The 16,657-nt window shown below is 57.1% G+C and overlaps 6 protein-coding genes across 6 annotated transcripts; 3 read left to right on the top strand and 3 right to left on the bottom strand.

Annotated features, from left to right (window-relative positions):
• Positions 1-2,113: 2,113 nt before the first annotated feature.
• On the top strand, positions 2,114-4,013 carry IWZ02DRAFT_495441 (Alpha/Beta hydrolase protein; the record flags this gene model as incomplete). The annotated part of the gene is made up of 6 exons (XM_066770142.1): positions 2,114-2,162; positions 2,209-2,305; positions 2,356-2,668; positions 2,764-3,762; positions 3,819-3,856; positions 3,923-4,013. 6 exons carry the CDS (start codon positions 2,114-2,116, stop codon positions 4,011-4,013), a joined length of 1,587 nt encoding a protein of 528 aa, XP_066617456.1.
• Positions 4,014-4,331: 318 nt separating this feature from the next.
• IWZ02DRAFT_166928 (Extradiol ring-cleavage dioxygenase, class III enzyme, subunit B) lies at positions 4,332-5,735 on the bottom strand. The gene is made up of 2 exons (XM_066762144.1): positions 5,343-5,735; positions 4,332-5,289 (listed from the first exon to the last, which is right to left on the bottom strand). Exons 1-2 carry the CDS (start codon positions 5,484-5,486, stop codon positions 4,522-4,524), a joined length of 912 nt encoding a protein of 303 aa, XP_066617455.1. The 5' UTR covers positions 5,487-5,735; the 3' UTR covers positions 4,332-4,521.
• A 311-nt stretch (positions 5,736-6,046) lies between these two features.
• Positions 6,047-6,465, bottom strand: IWZ02DRAFT_495439 (uncharacterized protein; the record flags this gene model as incomplete). The annotated part of the gene is made up of 2 exons (XM_066770141.1): positions 6,047-6,121; positions 6,172-6,465. 2 exons carry the CDS (start codon positions 6,463-6,465, stop codon positions 6,047-6,049), a joined length of 369 nt encoding a protein of 122 aa, XP_066617454.1.
• Positions 6,466-6,950: 485 nt separating this feature from the next.
• On the top strand, positions 6,951-8,812 carry IWZ02DRAFT_387418 (Aldehyde/histidinol dehydrogenase; the record flags this gene model as incomplete). The annotated part of the gene is made up of 3 exons (XM_066765539.1): positions 6,951-7,370; positions 7,441-7,973; positions 8,113-8,812. The coding sequence occupies 3 exons, from the start codon at positions 6,951-6,953 to the stop codon at positions 8,810-8,812; spliced, it is 1,653 nt and encodes a 550-aa protein (XP_066617453.1).
• A 1,755-nt stretch (positions 8,813-10,567) lies between these two features.
• Positions 10,568-11,528, bottom strand: IWZ02DRAFT_387478 (uncharacterized protein; the record flags this gene model as incomplete). The annotated part of the gene is made up of 3 exons (XM_066765545.1): positions 10,568-10,653; positions 10,703-11,417; positions 11,475-11,528. The coding sequence occupies 3 exons, from the start codon at positions 11,526-11,528 to the stop codon at positions 10,568-10,570; spliced, it is 855 nt and encodes a 284-aa protein (XP_066617452.1).
• Positions 11,529-12,634: 1,106 nt separating this feature from the next.
• Positions 12,635-14,773, top strand: IWZ02DRAFT_513647 (transcription factor PAP1-domain-containing protein; the record flags this gene model as incomplete). Its single annotated transcript, XM_066770582.1, has 3 exons — positions 12,635-13,123; positions 13,177-14,372; positions 14,421-14,773. 3 exons carry the CDS (start codon positions 12,635-12,637, stop codon positions 14,584-14,586), a joined length of 1,851 nt encoding a protein of 616 aa, XP_066617451.1. The 3' UTR covers positions 14,587-14,773.
• Between the last annotated feature and the right edge of the window lie 1,884 nt (positions 14,774-16,657).

Raw genomic sequence — 16,657 nt, 5'->3', positions numbered from 1 at the left:
GATTGCCCAGCGGCGACTCGGGGATGCGATCAAACTGCTGGGATCGACACTGCTGCGCCTTTGGCGTCTGCGACTGTATCGGGTCGTCGTCGTCGAGGCTTGCGAACACATTCCTATCCCACGCAACGTGGCATTCTCGTTGCATTCGGCGTCGCCAACTACACGCTGCGTCCGCCGCGTCTTCTGCGAGCGCGCCCTTTCTCGTTGCGTGGGCGTTGGTCGTCGTCGTGGCGGCGTCGCTTGTGTTGTTTCGGCTACGGTGCTGACTTGGGAGGGATGCTGCAGCGCAAAGGGCTGCGAGGCATGCGATGCTTGCTTCGGCGTGTACGTTGCGTTGCTTGGTTGGGGACGGCGCACGTGGTATAAGAGTGAGGAAGCGGGGAATCCATGATCCTCTTCGTCATAATTATCATCATCTTCTTCAGCCTCTTCGTCATCGCCTGCTTTTTTCTCGATATCAGGCTCTTGGTGGCATTCCTCCTCCCGGACTTCTTTTCCTTGGAATTCCTCGCCGAGAATAGGAGAGCTTTTCGCAGGAGCAGCACTCGGAGCGGCATCTGCGCCGTCTCTTCGTCAAAGTTGAAGGACCTGTTGGCCTGGCTTGGACTGGGTGATCTCGACCCCACTTCAGACGTTGCTCCATTTCTGAGTAGTGTGCTCTGCAATGACGGGTTTGGCCCACAGGCAGCATCTATCCGATGGATCATAGCCTGTGTTTCTTGCCCAATGGCTACGCCACTTAGACTCGCTGCCTCAAATCCATCTTCGTCACTCAAATCCTGAGAGTCTGAGACGTGTGATCGTCTGAAAGCAGTGCCGGTGCCAATTTGACTACATTCGAGTCCAATGCCACTCGCACGCGTCGTCCTTGGACCGGGGTGGGGAAGTTTGGGTGGTGGCATTTTCGCTCGTTCTTGCTCCTTGCAAAGTCCCTGATCCCCATTTGTCGATGGCGCTTTCAGAGGCGACCTCTGATTGTACCTTGCTCGCTTTCGCAGGACAGACAATGGCGTCAATGGCGTGACTGGCGGTGTTTGCGACGACGGAATCTCGCGCGGTCGGGGTCGACGAGGAGTCTGCGGCGAATCATTTGCTCCGTATAGATTTCCACCATCAAGCTTGTCTTGCTGAAGGCTCTCTCCGTCGTCAGAAAAGCCGTAAACACGTCCTCGGCGTCGTCGATTTCGTTTTGCTCGCCGCCAACGACCTCGTCGTACTCGTCGTCGTCTGAGGGCAGAACCTCGCTCTCAAAGCCCTCTTCTCCCTCATTTTCACCGTCTCCGCCTTCCTCCTCTTGTTCCTCGTCATCAGACGGCACCACAATATGATTTATCCATCCAATCTGCGTAAGCGTCTTTTGCGACGGCCCTATGCGACGTCTCCTCCTCTTTACCGGCCGAGGTGCTTGTTCTTCGTCCTCGGGATTCCTCGGCCGCCGGCCCTCTCGATAGAAACGAAACTTCGGGCACGATTGGGTGAGCGTCGACTGTCGGTATCGGTGCGGCATTAATTCGCGGAGCTCGGGCTGACGAAAGCGAGTGGGAGGGGCTTTGCATGGCGCGGCGGGGGACGAACCCAGTCCTCTGGCTCTGGTGTGCGTTTTCGAGTGCGAGGAGCCATTGCGTCCAAAGGAGATGGTCTGGTTGACTTGAGAATCGACAGTGGTTGGAGTAGCGCCCTCCTGGCATCCGCGACGCGTCGCGACGCGTGCCAACGCGCCAGGGCCCTTGTCAAGCTAAACTCCGTCATGTCGCCGAACCTGAACATCTCAATTCGACCCTCCTGCCGACCTCAAAAGGCCATCCATCCGTCTCCAGCTAGCGCTGACCCTGCATGCGCATCATTTTCCTACCGCTCCAGTCCTAGCTGCCCTCAGGTCCACATCGCGTCTTCGGTTGCGGACCGCTTCTCGCCAGCCAGCTGCTTCCACGGAACCCCCCACATCCCGATGACATGGCTCTGACGCGGCACTCGCACGCTCGCCAAAGTCCGATAGCTACGTACCTAGTCGCCGCGCGTGTAAGCTGAGGGGTAGCTACAGCTCCCTGGCTCTGTATATGAGATGAACTTTTTTCAATCTCCCGCGGCAATTGATGTCCTTCTCAAAGCCACCATGCCAAACCAAATCAAGGATATTTACCGCAAGGACGAGACGTCGTTTCGTACGTCTACGAGCAGAATGCCACGATCAAGCTGAAATCCAGCGAGGGGCTCGTTCGCTGCAATGTCTACCGTCCAAAAACTTCGGAAAGGGTGCCCGTCCTCGTCACATACGGACCGTACGGCAAAGACATTCCTACAAAGAGTAAGAAACGCCTCCAAATTTGTTGGAAGTAAAGCTCAACGGCTGTCCAGCTTTCACCCAAAATCATTCGCCGAAGTCAATCCTGAGCACCGCTCCGAGCACTCGGCATGGGAGACGCCAGATCCCAAGTTCTGGACCTCGCACGGCTACGCCGTCGTCCGCGCCGATGAGCGCGGCACCGGACAGTCGCCGGGCCTGCTCGACACCATGTCTCGAGGCACCAGCGAAGCCTTTTTCGACGTGGTCGAGTGGGCGGCCGAGCAGCCGTGGTCGTCGGGCAAGGTGGGCCTGCTGGGCATCTCGTACTTTGCCGGATCGCAATGGCGCGTGGCGGCGCGCCAGCCCAAGGGTCTGTCGGCCATTGTGCCCTGGGAGGGCATGTCGGACTACTACCGAGACCGCTGCCGGCACGGCGGATCCTGTCCAACGCCTTCATCCGCTTCTGGTGGGATCGCCAGGTCGTGACGAATCAGTATGGGCGTCCCGGCCGCGCGGCGCGCAACTGGGGACCGGACACGCTCGAGGGCGACCTGCCGGAGGAGGAGATGGCCAAGAATCGCCAGGACCAAAACGTTGACAACCTGAACAACCACTTCCGCGACGACTTGTACTATGCGTCCAAGGAGTATGACATGGCCGACATTCAAGTGCCGCTGCTCTCGGTGGGCAACTGGGGCGGCATCCTGCTGCACCTGCGCGGCAATGTCGAGGGCTTCGTCAACGCGGGCTCCGAATTCAAATACCTCCGCATGATAACCGGACGCCATGACCTGCCCTTTTACTACAAGGAAGAGGTCGAGGTGCAGCGCAGCTTCCTAGACGCGTTCCTCAAGGGCGAAGACCGCGTGGGATGGTCGAAAAAGGGCGCCGTGCCGCCCGTCGACATTGTGCTGCGCAAGGGCGACGTAGGCTTCAACGACGCGGCAGCTGAGCGCACCTTTGCCCGGCGCACCGAGAACGAATGGCCGATTGCGCGTACGCAGTGGACAAATTTCTACCTCACGCCAGACGAGAGCCTCACGCCCGAAGCGCCAGCGAGCCCGCAGCCATACAAGAAACTGAGCTACCCAGCTCTGGGCAGCCTGGCGAAGCCCTCCTTCATCTCCTTCACAACGGCCCCTTTCACCGCCGAAACCGAAATCACGGGCAACGTCGTCGCGCACCTCAACGTGTCGATGACGGCCGACCCAACCGGACCCACGCCCACCGACATCGACCTCTTCCTCACGCTGCGCCACATCTCGCCCGCGGGCAACGAGGTCTTCTACACGGGCACGGCGGGCGACCCCGTGCCGCTGACCAAGGGCTGGCTGCGCGTCAGCCTGCGCCAGACCAACCCGGCGCACCCCAAGCACCGCGCGCACCTGCCGTGGCGCGAGTACACGCGGGCGGACGCGCGCGCCGTCATCCCGGGCGAGGTGTACGGCGTCGACGTCGAGATCTGGCCGACGCAGGTGGTGCTGGAGCCGGGGGGCGCGGCTGGTGCTCGAGGTGGGCGAGCGGCGACACGCAGGGCAGCGGCATCTTTTTGCACGATCATCCTGAGGATAGGTACGTTTTTCACCCCTTTTTGTCTTCGTCGCGGCCGTTTGTTGTTGACTGATTGATGCGCTACAGGTCCGAGCAGAAACTCCGCGGCATGAATCACATTTCCTTCGGGCCCAAGTATACGAATTATGTCACGCTGCCCGTCATTCCGCCCAAATAGATACTGTCCCGTCTGCCTGTCTTGTCTGGTGAGCTGGATGAGTCCGAGAAGGGAGGGAAGGGTGGGTGAATATACGATGCGCTTGGGTGTCGCTCTCGTCCCGACTCCCGCCTGATTGGAATCGACATAGACGCACGTTGGCGGTTGGAAGAAAGGGAAACAAACAAAGTCACGGTGACCTCGTGCAGTATTGGCAGATTAGAAATAAGAAAATTTTCTCCTTTATCATTGTTCAGACTTGGTTCCTTTTGTCGCCCCGCCTGTTCGTTCGTCTGAAATCGTAGGAGGGGAGGGGGGAACTTTCAAGGAGGAAGTGTTGATCGTGGCTCAGGAGGATGAATAGTTACGGGAGGCAGTGGACCGATCTTTTTGACATGTCTGTGCCTGTTGGCTGATAAAGAAAAGGAGACTTCATGAAGCCGCTACGATAGCTGAAAACAGAAAAGAAGGAAACAGACGGACAGAAAAAGACATCAGAACAACATCTGCATTCCACTCCCTCGCTCCCCTACGCCGCCGACTCAACCGCCGCCGCCGCCGCCGCCGCCACCACCGCAGGCCGCTGATCCGGCCACACGCCAATGGTAAACTGCGAATTGCACATATTAGTCAACTCCCACGTCTCGGCCATCAAGCGGCCAAAATCGCCTCTATCCTCCTCATCACCCGCCGCACCCGCCACAAACATGATGGCCATGAAATGATCATCGGTAGCCTGGGCACCGCGATACTGGGGATGCTTCATGAGGCGCGTGACCGCCCTGCGCAGATCGGGTCCGGAGTTGTTTTTGAACACGTCCTCGACGGCTTGGCGGAAGTCGAGGGACGCGGGCTCGGGGGGCGTCAGCTGCGCGAAGTTGTCTGCGTGCCGCACCATGGGCCAGTACACGTTGCGGTACAGGTTGTGCACGGCGCCGCCGGAGCCGATGAGCAGGTAGCCTTCGGCGCGCAGCTGGCGCAGCGTTGCCCCGATTTTGACGTGGTAGTGCGGGTCGAAGCGCGCGTTCATGCTGATGAGCGTCGTCGGCGGGCAGCCGCCGGGAAACATGCGGATCAGGACGAGGTACGTGTCGTGGATCCAGTCGAAGGTTGGGTTGCCTTCGGCCGCGAAGCCCGCGGCGCGCAGCAGTTGGATGCAGCGTTCGCCAGTTGCGAGGTCCGGTTGGAGGACGTAGTCGACGTATTTGGAGGGGTGTACGTAGGCTACGGGGGACTTGTTGGGCTTGGGGTTCATGGCGACTTCGACGCGGTCGGCGTCAGCGTCCCAGTGCGCGCCCTGGGGTACTGTTAGAGGTGTTGCTTGGAAGTGTTGGGGGGTTGATGACATACCATCATGACGACGCCTTTGATACCGTGGGCGAGGGCCTCGTCGCCGCACTTTTTCCAGTAGTCGGCCGACTCGGACGCCTCACCCAGCATCATGGTCGAGCCATGAGAGAAGAAGTGTACGGGGGTGAGATTATTCGCCGGCATGGTGGTGGAGGTGGTGAGGGAGGTTGATGGTAGTTTTGTCAGGTACTTTCTCCAACGACCCACAGACTTGGCGGCCGTGGACGAGGCATCGCAAGAGTTATTTGACGAGCTGAGGCCGGTCAGAGAGGTGCGGTGGGTGCGGCGCTAGTTGACGACGGAAGCTACAGGTTGGCGGATGGTGGCGTTGGTGTGGTCCAGTGTGGGGCCGAGATGCGCGAGGGGGAGCGGCTGACGCGAGTGTGGAACCGAGCCAGAATGGAAGCGCCGAGAGACTTGGTGCTGCTCATCCGACTTGGTAAGTTTCGCTCTGTCTTGGGCTCCGTGTGGACGCCCGTGTGGGTCGTCGTGTCGGCAGTTTTTTGGGTGTCGTTGTAGACTGAACAGGGAAGAAAGCGTCATCTGCCGGGGACCCGCAATCGTTTTGAGCTTGTCTGCACGAACAATAAGCTTCCATTGCTTCAACATTGATTGGAAGATGAAGGAACAGCTTTACGTTTTTCTAAGAAGTATGAACTCTGCCTCGACACTGATGATTCAACGCTTGAATACCCCACCACACACTACCACTCGCCTCCAATCTTGTAGCCAACATCCCAAAACTTGCCCATTGTCGCGTGCCAAATCTTGGATGCGTTCTACGGGGCATTAGCGAGCAATTACTCGGTCCATGCACAACCACACTCACTGATTCAACTCGAACGCCCAAAAAGAGCATGTAGACGAAAACACCTTCTGCTGGATTCTGATAGGTCCGGCGGGGCACCATGTCGAGCTCATAGTTGATGGGACGGTAGTCGGGAATGCGACGGCGGTCGGTTGGCCAGTCATCTGGGTTGCGCACGCCTGGCACAGCCGGATGAGGTTCAGGAGGCGGCGCGACGTGAGTGTTCTCGCCGCGCACGCTGTGGTGGATCTCGTAGTCGGCGAGCACGTTGTGCGTGTTGTAGACGGCCGAGTTTTGGGTGGTGGTGACAGACATAGTGGCGGTAGTTGGCCGGCGAAGAGATGGACGGAGAGATGATTGTTGAATGGGAAAATGGACTGACTGCGATCTAAGTTGGGAGAATGGAGTCTTCAAGGAGACGCGACGACCCGGCGGATGAATCTGTAGCCCAGCATCTCTTGTCAGCTCAGTTGGTACAGACAGGACGAGGACGAGGACCAGGTGCACGGCTCGCGGGTGATTGCCCGCATTCGGGATGTGGGGAGCCAGCCCCGGTGCCCTCCAGCCTCCAGTACTGGATGTACTACTTACTGTACGTACGACTAATCATGGCTGATGGCTCTCGGCCTTGTGCTTTCGTTCTTCTTCAATTGATCCCACCCGGCCCGAACATCGTCGGCTTCTTGCATATCTTTCCCTGTCCGCAAGCTGGGAAGAGCACAAGAGAAGAAACAAAATAAAGAGCAGGATATCACAGTCGCTTGACCAGTAGTGCCTGGTAGACGCTGAGCACCATCATCATGGCCGACGTCAAAAACAGCACAGCACACGACCTCGCCCGCGTCAAATCCACCGCCACCGATGGCCGCCTCGCCAACATCTTCTGGCGACAGGACCAGCTTCGCGCCCTGCACGGCGTCCTCGTCCAGCACGAGAAGGACGCCCTGCCCGCCATCGAGCACGACGCCCCGCGCAACACGCCCACCGAGGCCAAGCTCGAGTTCTATCTGGCACTGTCGGCTGTTAAGCAGCAGTATGCCGGCCTCGACCCGCAGAGGAGCCTCGACGACGAGTACCGCATCAAGCACGGCAAGGACGCCGCCGACAGACGCGACGCCGTGGGCATTGTCTATGTAGACCCGACGGCGCACACGCTCTTCTACTCGGCTCTCGTAGCTCTAGCCGCGGCCATTGCCGCGGGCAATTGCGTCGTTTTGCAGGTAAGCAGCAGCACTTTGACTTCTCAGCTTCAGGCCAGACGAGGAGAATACGGTGCTAACACCAACTCAGCTCGAAACAACGACGCTCCGCCGCGTCCCCGCCGTCCTTCAAACCATCCTCAAAGCCGCACTGGATCCAGACGTCTACGCCATTACGCCCAGCTACCCCTCGTCCCTCGACCCGTCCACCACAGTCCAAGTACTGCAGAACGGCGTCCGCGACAACGTGCCCATTCGTCCCCACGACATCGTCTCGCCAACAGCCGCGCGCGTCCTCGCCATCGTCGACCGCACGGCCGACGTCGCCGCCGCGGCGAGAGATCTGGTTGCCGCGCGCTTTGCCTTTGGCGGCCGCAGCCCGTACGCGCCGGACCTGGTGCTTGTCAACGAGTTTGTCAAGACGGCGTTTCTGGAGGCGGCGGTGCGCGAGACGATTCGGTTTTTGGCCACGGATGGCAGCGGAAAGGCCAATGGAGTCGCCAACGGGGACGTGAAGCCGCGCCGGGAGAAGGACGACGCAGAGTTGGCGGAGCTCAAGGCGGCCGAAGGCGTGCGCATCGTCACGTCTGGCGCGAATGGTGCTGTTGTCGAGATTGAGAGTCGGTGAGTCGTTCCAATCATCGTCACTTTGTCCCCAAGATTCCCTCCCAATCCCAAGCTCTTGATTAACCCCTAAGCTCCCCCTGTTCACCCCCTCGTCCCACATGCCAAACAGCAGCCGGCCCCCAGCTAACAAAAGCAGCACATCGCCGCTCCTATCCCAGCCGCAAAAAATCTCAACGCGTCTCCTCGCCGTCCACGCCACAACCTCGCTCGACGACGCCATCGACGTGTCGAACCGGCCGCTCAGCACACCCACCACCTCAACACAAGACCACCAGCAACAACAACAACAACAAGAGCTCCCGCTCGCCGCCTACCTCTTCGCCGCGCCCGCCTACGCCAAATACGCGGCGCAATTCGTGCGCGCCTGCGCCACATTCAGCAACCACGTGCCGAGCGAGAAGCTGCTGGGGCCAGCGATTCCAACTCCGTCTTCCCTTTCCGCTGCTACTGCCATCTCTTCCCCATCTTCATCCACATCCGCCGCCCCACCACCACCCTACGACCCCACCCTCTTCACAACACCGCACCCCGATTTCGCCGCCGCGTCGCCCCTGTCTGTCACCATACTGTCTCTCCTCTCCTCTCCCACCGGCACCACCACCTCTTCTTCTTCTTCTTCTTCTTCTTCTTCTTCATCATCAACCATCCAATCACTCGCGCGGCAAGCGACGGCGCCCCTGCCGCCGAATCGCAAATACAAGAAAGGCGTCGGCTTCTTCGAGCAGGGCATCCTGATCGGGCTGAGTCTGACGGCCGGACCGGTGCTCGTGGGCGTCGTGGCTGCGGCGTGGGTTGGGGGGCGGTGGGCTTGGGGGGCTTTGGTTGCGTCGAGGTGAGTGTTGAGAGTGGGAATGGGAATGGGATCTTGTTAGTTTGTTTAATTGCTCCATCCATCCATCCATCCATCCATCCGTCTGTTTGTCTGTCTGTCTGTCTGTCTGTCTGTCTGTCTGTCTGTCTGTACTGTCTGTACTGTCTGTACTGTCGTCGCGTATCATACGTACCATACGTACCGTACATAGCATAGTGTATGTAGGCAATGTAGCTGTCTGTCATGAACGAAGCAGCATACACAATGGAATGCAATAATAATACAATACAAAACACCGCAAGCAACACACTGCATCCACCTTAACGAACCTACCTACCTACCTACCTACCTACCTTACCTCCCTCCCTCCCTGCATTTGGGTCTGGCGTCATCAGTTAGCCACGCACGCACACACGCACTTTACCTGCCTGTCTGTGCCAAGCTAGCGCACAGGTAAACTACCTTATCAGTCTTCCTGGCGAAAAAGATTCATCTGTCGATAAACCATCTTGTCACTTCCCCTTCTCATCTCTCCACATCTCTCGTCTCATCTCATCTCTTCCCTTCCCTTCCATCCCTTCGTCTTGCATGCAGATGTGCAGATGTGCAAACATGCAAATATGCAAATATGCAAACGAGCAAGCTTACATGCACAAGTCAGCAAGATAAATCCTCTGCATGCGTGCCCGCGTACAAGCGTCATAGCAATCAAATGAGATAGAGAGAGAAAAGGGAGAAAGAGAGAGCAGCGGCAAGGGTCAAATGGCACGCAGCTTTTGCATTAGCTATGGCGCGGGCAGATAGGTTCACGTAGTCAGCCAGACAGACAGACAGACAGACAGACAGATAGATAGAAATAGTACGGTAGCCAGTCATCCAACGGAAAAAGGGGGCAAGAGAGGGGAAGGCGGGTGGGTAAGCAAAGGCCAGGGAGTGAAGGCAGCACAAGATGACGACGGGAGGCCAGACGCGTCTGTCTGAATGACGGGACGGGACTGGACGGGACTGGACTGGAGTGCTGACGAACGGTTGACCAACGACTGCCGTGGCGGGTTTGACAAGCAAACAGGCAGGCAGACAGGTAAGCAGGTAGGCAGGCAGGTAGGCAGGCAGGCAGGCAGGTAGGTCAGGCAAGGCTTACGCACTGCTTGCACGCTGGGTCAGAGTGAAAGCTTGGTCAGCGACAGGGAACATCTGATATCAGTGCTCTTCTTAACCGAGGTCAGAGCTTATTAGTACACGGGTAGGTACGTCGAGGACCGCCGGCTCAGTTCCCATTTGTCAAACAAGAAATGGAGATCCTGATTACGCTGCATCTGCCTTTTGAATTGTTGCGGTGCATGTTAGTTAGGTAGGGGATCTGATTTCTCTGCAGCGGCAGCAGCAGCAGCACTGTCGAGTCGGAGGACCTGTCAACCATACAGAGCACATTAGACCCGCACGCAAGACGACATGATCAATGCAACATGCGAGCAAGCAAGCAAAAAACCAATCCAAGAAGGAAATGAAAAAGACTTAGCACCACCGTTGCATTTCTTTTTCTCGTCGATCGAGCAGTCAAACAGAAGCTCTGAGAATTTCGAGGCTAGCAGACGCCAAGCCGAGATGTTGTCCTAAGTCTTGCAGTCGATGATCAGTATCAGTGCTCTCATGTCTTCCCCAGCTCAGCTTTGGGATACTCGTTCGCGACCAGTGCTCCAAAACCCCGAATCCCACACCCATTGCGCCTTCCTTAAACGCCGTGCGCCTTGCCGCCGCAGTCCCGAAGAATGTCGTGTGCTCAGTTGTCGTCTTCTACCTGCTGGTAAATGTGACGCGTGCGCGTGGGGTCCTTGCGCATCTCTTGGCCAGAGCCTGTAAAGCCAACTACAGGAGTTAGCTACGCTTTGAGAAATGGCGCTGGTGGAAGATTTACCTCTTGCGTTGACGCTCGTTCCCAGACGGAACATGCTCTCCTTCTTCTTGCCCTTGCCCTGCTGGGTAAATTGCTGCCACTTGTTCTTGCTCTGCTCCAGCTCCTTGGTAGCCTTGACCTTTTTGGGGATCTTGGCCGGCCGGGCTGGCCCGTCGCTGACCTTGCTGGGCTCCTTGCGGGCCTGGCTGGCGAGGACGGGGTCAATGTTGGCTGCAGCAGAAATGACACCCGAGGTGTTGGGAGGCGTGGGAGCTGCCGTCGGCGTGACTGGTGAGCCATCAGCTTTGCGCTTCTTGTCATTGGCAAAGGGCTTGATTTCATGCGATGCCAGGCTCTCCGTGTCCGGGTACTGGGTGAATTTGATGTGGTACGTTGGGGACATGGACGAGCCCGTGATGCTCAGGATTTTGGCTGGGTAAAACCCCCTGTCGCCAGACTTCCACTTGGCCAGCACAATGTCATTGACCTTGTAAGTCTGCGGCGCAGAGGACTCTTCGTCGGCTGGCGATGGGGCGGCCTTTTTGAAGGCAGGGTGGTTTTCCCGAGACCATTTCTCCTTAACGGGCGGCGACGGGGCCTTGGGGACAGGCAGGCGTGCTTTCTCCTCGTCGAGAAGAGTGCGCAACTCGGTGACGCCCGACTCCAGCTCCGTCTTCAACTCGAGATAGCCGGCATCATTGGGGTGGATCTCGAGCTTGGCATTGACTTCTTCGAGCTAGAGAGATCAAGAGTCAGGCAGGTGACGTAGGGGCGCGCGAGTGAGACAAGTTACCTGGCGGGCAAACTCCTGAATCGAATCTTCGATCTCTTGAATGTTGCTACTCATTTTCCCTTCAGTTCCGATCGCGGGGGAGCAGAGCCCAAAACAGACAGACGTTACCGGAGAGATTTGGAGACGCGCAGCGCAGGCGGGCGAAAAGACGTGTTGTTGGCGCAGGCGTGGAGAGGGTGTGGATTGGTGGGAGGCGCGCTGGGCCGTGGCTCGCGACGATGAGACAGGCGGGCCGCCAGCCAAATGCGGCCTAGCGCAGAAGAGATCTGGAGCGGTCACGCGGCGATAAGATAGCATGGCCACACGTGATGGACGGGGGAAATTCGGCATCTTTTCCGTTGCCACCGCCGGGCCCGATGCGGCCCGGGCATAGCCAAGGTGCCTGGGTGGACCTCCGCTCTGCTTTCTTCTTTGCTCTGCTCTGGACAGACTCCAGCCTCGTCTCTTTGTGAAGCGTGACGGCGTATGTACAAGCGTCCTCAATCCTCCTCCACACTCCCCCAGCATAACAGTCGCAGTCGCCATTCCGCTCTCCACATGGCCGCAGCAGCAGCTCAGCCCTAGTCGAATCCAGTGCCGCCCTAAGCTCCGATTACCAAGCAGGAGTCCGAGGCCGAGCTTGCAGCCTTCCACGACCTTCCCGCCAATCTCCACTGCTCATACCCCCCTCCCGGCCGCTACAACACGGTCAGAGCTACTCCTCTTCAGGCCCAAAGCCCAGACCATTCTGATCTGACATGCGTCTTTCTCTCCCACCCCTCCGCCCTCCGCCGACAAACGTCTTCAACTCTGCCTGCATCTCTGACGTCTCTGCCCAAATCCGCCTCCAGCAGCCACCATCATTGCGCTCAAAGCCCCGCCTCTGGCACCAACTTCCCTAATCCATCAGGCCCTCGAGGTACGCGAGCTCTCCGGCACTGCCCCGACTTTTCCTCGTCAACTCAACGTCACCACCGCCTCGCTCTGAATCAATCCACCTTCTGCCCACAGCCTCTTTTATTTGCCCACTGACGACCGTGAGCAGTAGGGTCTTAACCGCTGCGCTCGCCTTTGCGGATGCTCCATCCGTGTGCCTCGCCGACTCGGGACAACTGACGGATCCAAATTTGTCTCTGCTTCACTCCGACCAATTCTTCCTCTGGCCTGACTCGATCCCTATCATGGCAAGCGCCAACAACCAATTCAACCCGAACCTTTACCTCACTCCAAATCAACAAGATCTGTTGGTGGCTGCGCTCAACTCCAACTCGGCCAACCAACCCGGAAAGTCTGCGTCATACTCGTCGCAAAACAAAAAGTCCGATAGCAATTCGCAACAGCGATTTTCTCTCGACGGAATGGACCCTGCATTCTTTACATCGCCGCAACAGGGCGCCGACTCGGAATTTGGCGCGTTTGGCTTGGAAGAAAGCCCATACGGCGAGTTTTTGGACGTCGACGGCACTTTTGACTTCGATCCTAACGAGACGAGCGACCTCTTAATCGGTGGTCTGCCCGGGGAGGGAAATCAAAGATCTCCTGACGGCGAGTCGAGCGAGAAGCGCAAAACTCCCCCTGAGGAGAATGATGAAGACCCAAAGCGTCGGGAAGGGGAGGAGAAGCAGGCAAAGAAACCCGGCAGAAAGCCGCTGACTTCGGAGCCGACAACCGTGAGTGATGATGATGATGATGCGTCGTCGTGATTTGTGCTAACGTGGCCAAGAAACGCAAAGCCCAGAATCGAGCGGCCCAGCGGGCGTTTCGGGAGCGCAAGGAAAAGCACTTGAAGGACCTTGAGACCAAGGTTCAGGAGCTCGAAAAGGCGTCGGATGCAACCAATCATGAAAATGGTCTGCTCCGCGCTCAAGTTGAGAGACTGCAAATGGAGTTGCGGGAGTACCGGAAGCGTTTGTCGCTGAATGCCTCGGGCGTCGGAAAGACTCCATCTGGATTTCCTTCACTTCTTTCGAACGCCTCGCCTGGCGCCAACAACTTTCAATTTGAATTCCCTCGTTTTGGCGGCCTTCCAGGCTCTCACTTGTACAACAACAATGGCACTCTGCCCAAGGCCAGTTCCAACACTCCCGCGGGCGGCCGGCAGAACAGTGCTGGCCGAAGTATGAGTCCGAGCAGCAACACCAACGGAGTTCGGTCGCCAGACAAGGCATCCACAGTGACTAGCTCTAGCTCCCTTCACTCACCATCCACGAATGGCGCCGGTAACACGGCCAACGCATCGCCCACGCTCAACGGACCGCGCGGCAGCGTCTCCAGCTCGACGGGAGTCGGGCGCGTCTTCCAGTTCAACAGCAACGCAAACTCGTCCAACGATTCGCCGTCGGCATCTTCGGTGTCCAACTATGGCGCCAACTCATCGTGTGGCACGTCGCCAGAGCCGAGTCATAACTCGCCCGGCAACGAAAAGACCAAGGATGCGCAAGGAAACGGATACGCATGTTATGGCAATACCGAAGGTGAGGTCACGTTCTGCGAAAAGTTGAACGAAGCTTGTGGCAACCACCGCAATCCCATCCCTCGCGCCCTGTCCCAATCTAACGGCACGCCAGCTCCATTGGCTGCGAATCATCAGGCGCAAGTGTCAAAAAGGCCTGGAAATGACTTTGGCCTCGATTGGCTGGCGAACCAAAACGACAACCAATTCAATCCTTCGCTGTTTGGGGACTACCGCGAATCACAAGTCGCAGTCGTGGGCGACGGTGACTTTACTGGAGGCTTCTTCAACGACGCTTTCCCGGCAGACTTTTCCACAAGTCCTTTCAACTTTGGCGATGGACCGACGCCGGGAACTGCCAACAAGCAAAATCCCATGGAAGCCATTCAAAAGATTCAAGATGGAGATGATGACGAGGTTGTTCCGGGCGAGGATCCGAACAATCTCCTCAGCTGTCACAAGATTTGGTACGTCATCTGGTCGTTCATGTACCTATGCACACTAACACTGCACAGGGACAAACTTCAAAATCGGCAAGACTTCAAGGACGGCACAATCGACATCGACGGCCTATGCACGGAGCTGCGTGCCAAAGCGCGCTGCTCAGAGAGCGGCGTCGTGGTCGACAGCAAGGATGTCGAAGCCGCGCTCAAGCGCCTGCCGGAGAACGCGGTGTTGTGATGCGCAGACATGACGTTGATGACGACGACTGTATCATAGATACGCGACGGTAACGAATCAAATCAACTGGGCATCATCTAAACGGCGCTTCTCGGCACATGGAGTCAACTGCAACGAATACCCCTCTCATATCCAGAATTGCGGCGCCATCCTCACGGAGCAATGGAATGGACGGGGAGACATGGGAAATTTCATGAAAATCCCAAACATTGTAATCCCTTTCACTCCTTCTTCTAGAGCCTTGGGAGGAAATTCAACCAATGGCTACAAGCAAGCAAGACACAAGCAAGAACAAGAATGACCACGAAATGATGGACGACCAAATCAACTCTGCTCTTTCCTGCCCAGTCGAATCGAATCGTCATGAAATCGAGAGCCCTTTCCGTCGTTTTTCTTCACTTTGCTCGCATACCTTTTTGCCGACCCCCTGATGTTCATGACGTCACGTCACATCATGTCGACTCAGTGGATGCAGGTGCAGACTCGAAACCTCTCCATCCCTCAAGAGACGGACCAAGGAGTTTACTTTGGGTTCTTTTTTCTGTTGTATATTGGTGGGTGGACGGGCAGAAAGGCGATCGGTCTTTCGAACTCATCCAAAAATCGAGTCCTGATCAACGACCTATCGACCACTCTCTGTCTGCTTCGTTCCACCGGTTGCGTTTGAGGCGTTGGCTTTGGCTGCTACTGCTGTGGTGCTGTCTGCCTGTCTGGCTTTTGGGAGCCGTCTGTCTACTGCGCCTGAATTCTTTTGCGCTTGGGCTTGGTTGCTTTGCTTCTTCAGCCCATTTGAAATTTTGTTACTTTTTCTCTTCAAATTGTCAATCGATTGGCCCGACGAATGCGATGCGCTGGCTGGCTATTTGCTCGTCAATCTGACAAGACAGTCCGGCAGTCCGGCATACTTTGTTGTTCTGACTGCACCTAATCAGCCTGCGCTGGACAAGCATGTTCGGTAGACTCAGGCTCAGCTCTTCCCACGCTCTCTCCCCAGCCACCACTACGACCGCCGAACGCGATACATCAACGCCAACAAACATGAGTCAACCGCCAGACTTAGTGGCACGCAGCTGGGCAGGCACGTCATCAAACCAGGACGAAACGGTGACAGGCGCGGCGCGGGAGCGTAGCAGCCAGAGGGAGTAGCGTGGACTAGATTCAGTGCGGTACGCTGGTCTGCCTATCTATCTGACGAAATAATTGATTGATTGATCAACTGCATTCATGGGGTTCTTGTCTTGACGCTCGCGCGCAACGTCAAGCTAGCTTTCTACTAACTACGAATCCGATCCGCTACTTTGCACTCTGTTTTCCCTTCCCTTTCTTCGTCGCTGCGACTTGGCAAGTTCAAGTTCAAGTTCAAGCTGTCAAGCTAAAAAAACAATACAATACAATAACTACTACATAAACCAATCACCATCAACTCTCTCAACCTATAACAGCACAGGCACGCCGTTTATTTATCGTCGTCGTCGTCGTCGTCGTCGTCGTCGTCGTCGTCATTGTCGGCGATGAATGCCCCAGCCCTCCCTCCCTGCTGCCCACATGCCGCCATATTCCCTGTCTCATAGCCACCACGCTGCTTGAAGACCGACCGACTGACTGGCCAACCAACGGTCAGCAGGCAATTGCTTGTCTACATGCTGCTGTGCAAGATGATGGAGTTGGCTGTGTTAAGTTGTGCTGCTGGGTTAAGCCGGCCTAGGTAGGTAGGTAGGTAGGTGAGCTACACACCTGTCCACCTGTCCACCTGTCCAACCACATCCCTAGTGCGCCCGCGCGCAAGAGACGCGGCGGGGGCAAAACCTAGGCGATTGCTTGGATGTGTGCCATGTATCTATGCTTGTGCCGAAGAAGAGGCGCATGAGCGTGGGCGTGGGGTGGCTAGTTGGTGGTCATTTTGGGGGGGGCGCTGGTGGTGGTGCTGCTGCTACATTGCACACAGCCTGCCAGCAAGCTAGCTAGCTAGACTGCATCGATCGGTAGGTAAGAAACTATGTACATGCACATATAGTTGTGTCTGTATAAGTAGTTTGTGTTTCATTCAGCGAGCGTGGGGGAGGGGGGGGGG

Source organism: Phyllosticta citriasiana (assembly GCF_038021145.1).
Source record: "Phyllosticta citriasiana strain CBS 120426 chromosome Unknown IWZ02scaffold_27, whole genome shotgun sequence".
NCBI lineage: Eukaryota > Fungi > Ascomycota > Dothideomycetes > Botryosphaeriales > Phyllostictaceae > Phyllosticta > Phyllosticta citriasiana.
This window is presented reverse-complemented; position numbering and strand designations above follow the sequence as displayed.

What these genes read in the sequence shown, in the direction of transcription:
- IWZ02DRAFT_166928 (XM_066762144.1), bottom strand. Translation starts at nt 5,486, where the DNA reads ATGCCGGCGAATAATCTCACCCCCGTACACTTCTTCTCTCATGGCTCG. An exon ending in TCAAAGGCGTCGTCATGATG is followed by an intron (nt 5,290 to 5,342) that starts GTATGTCATCAA and finishes ACAGTACCCCAG; the next exon opens with GGCGCGCACTGGGACGCTGA.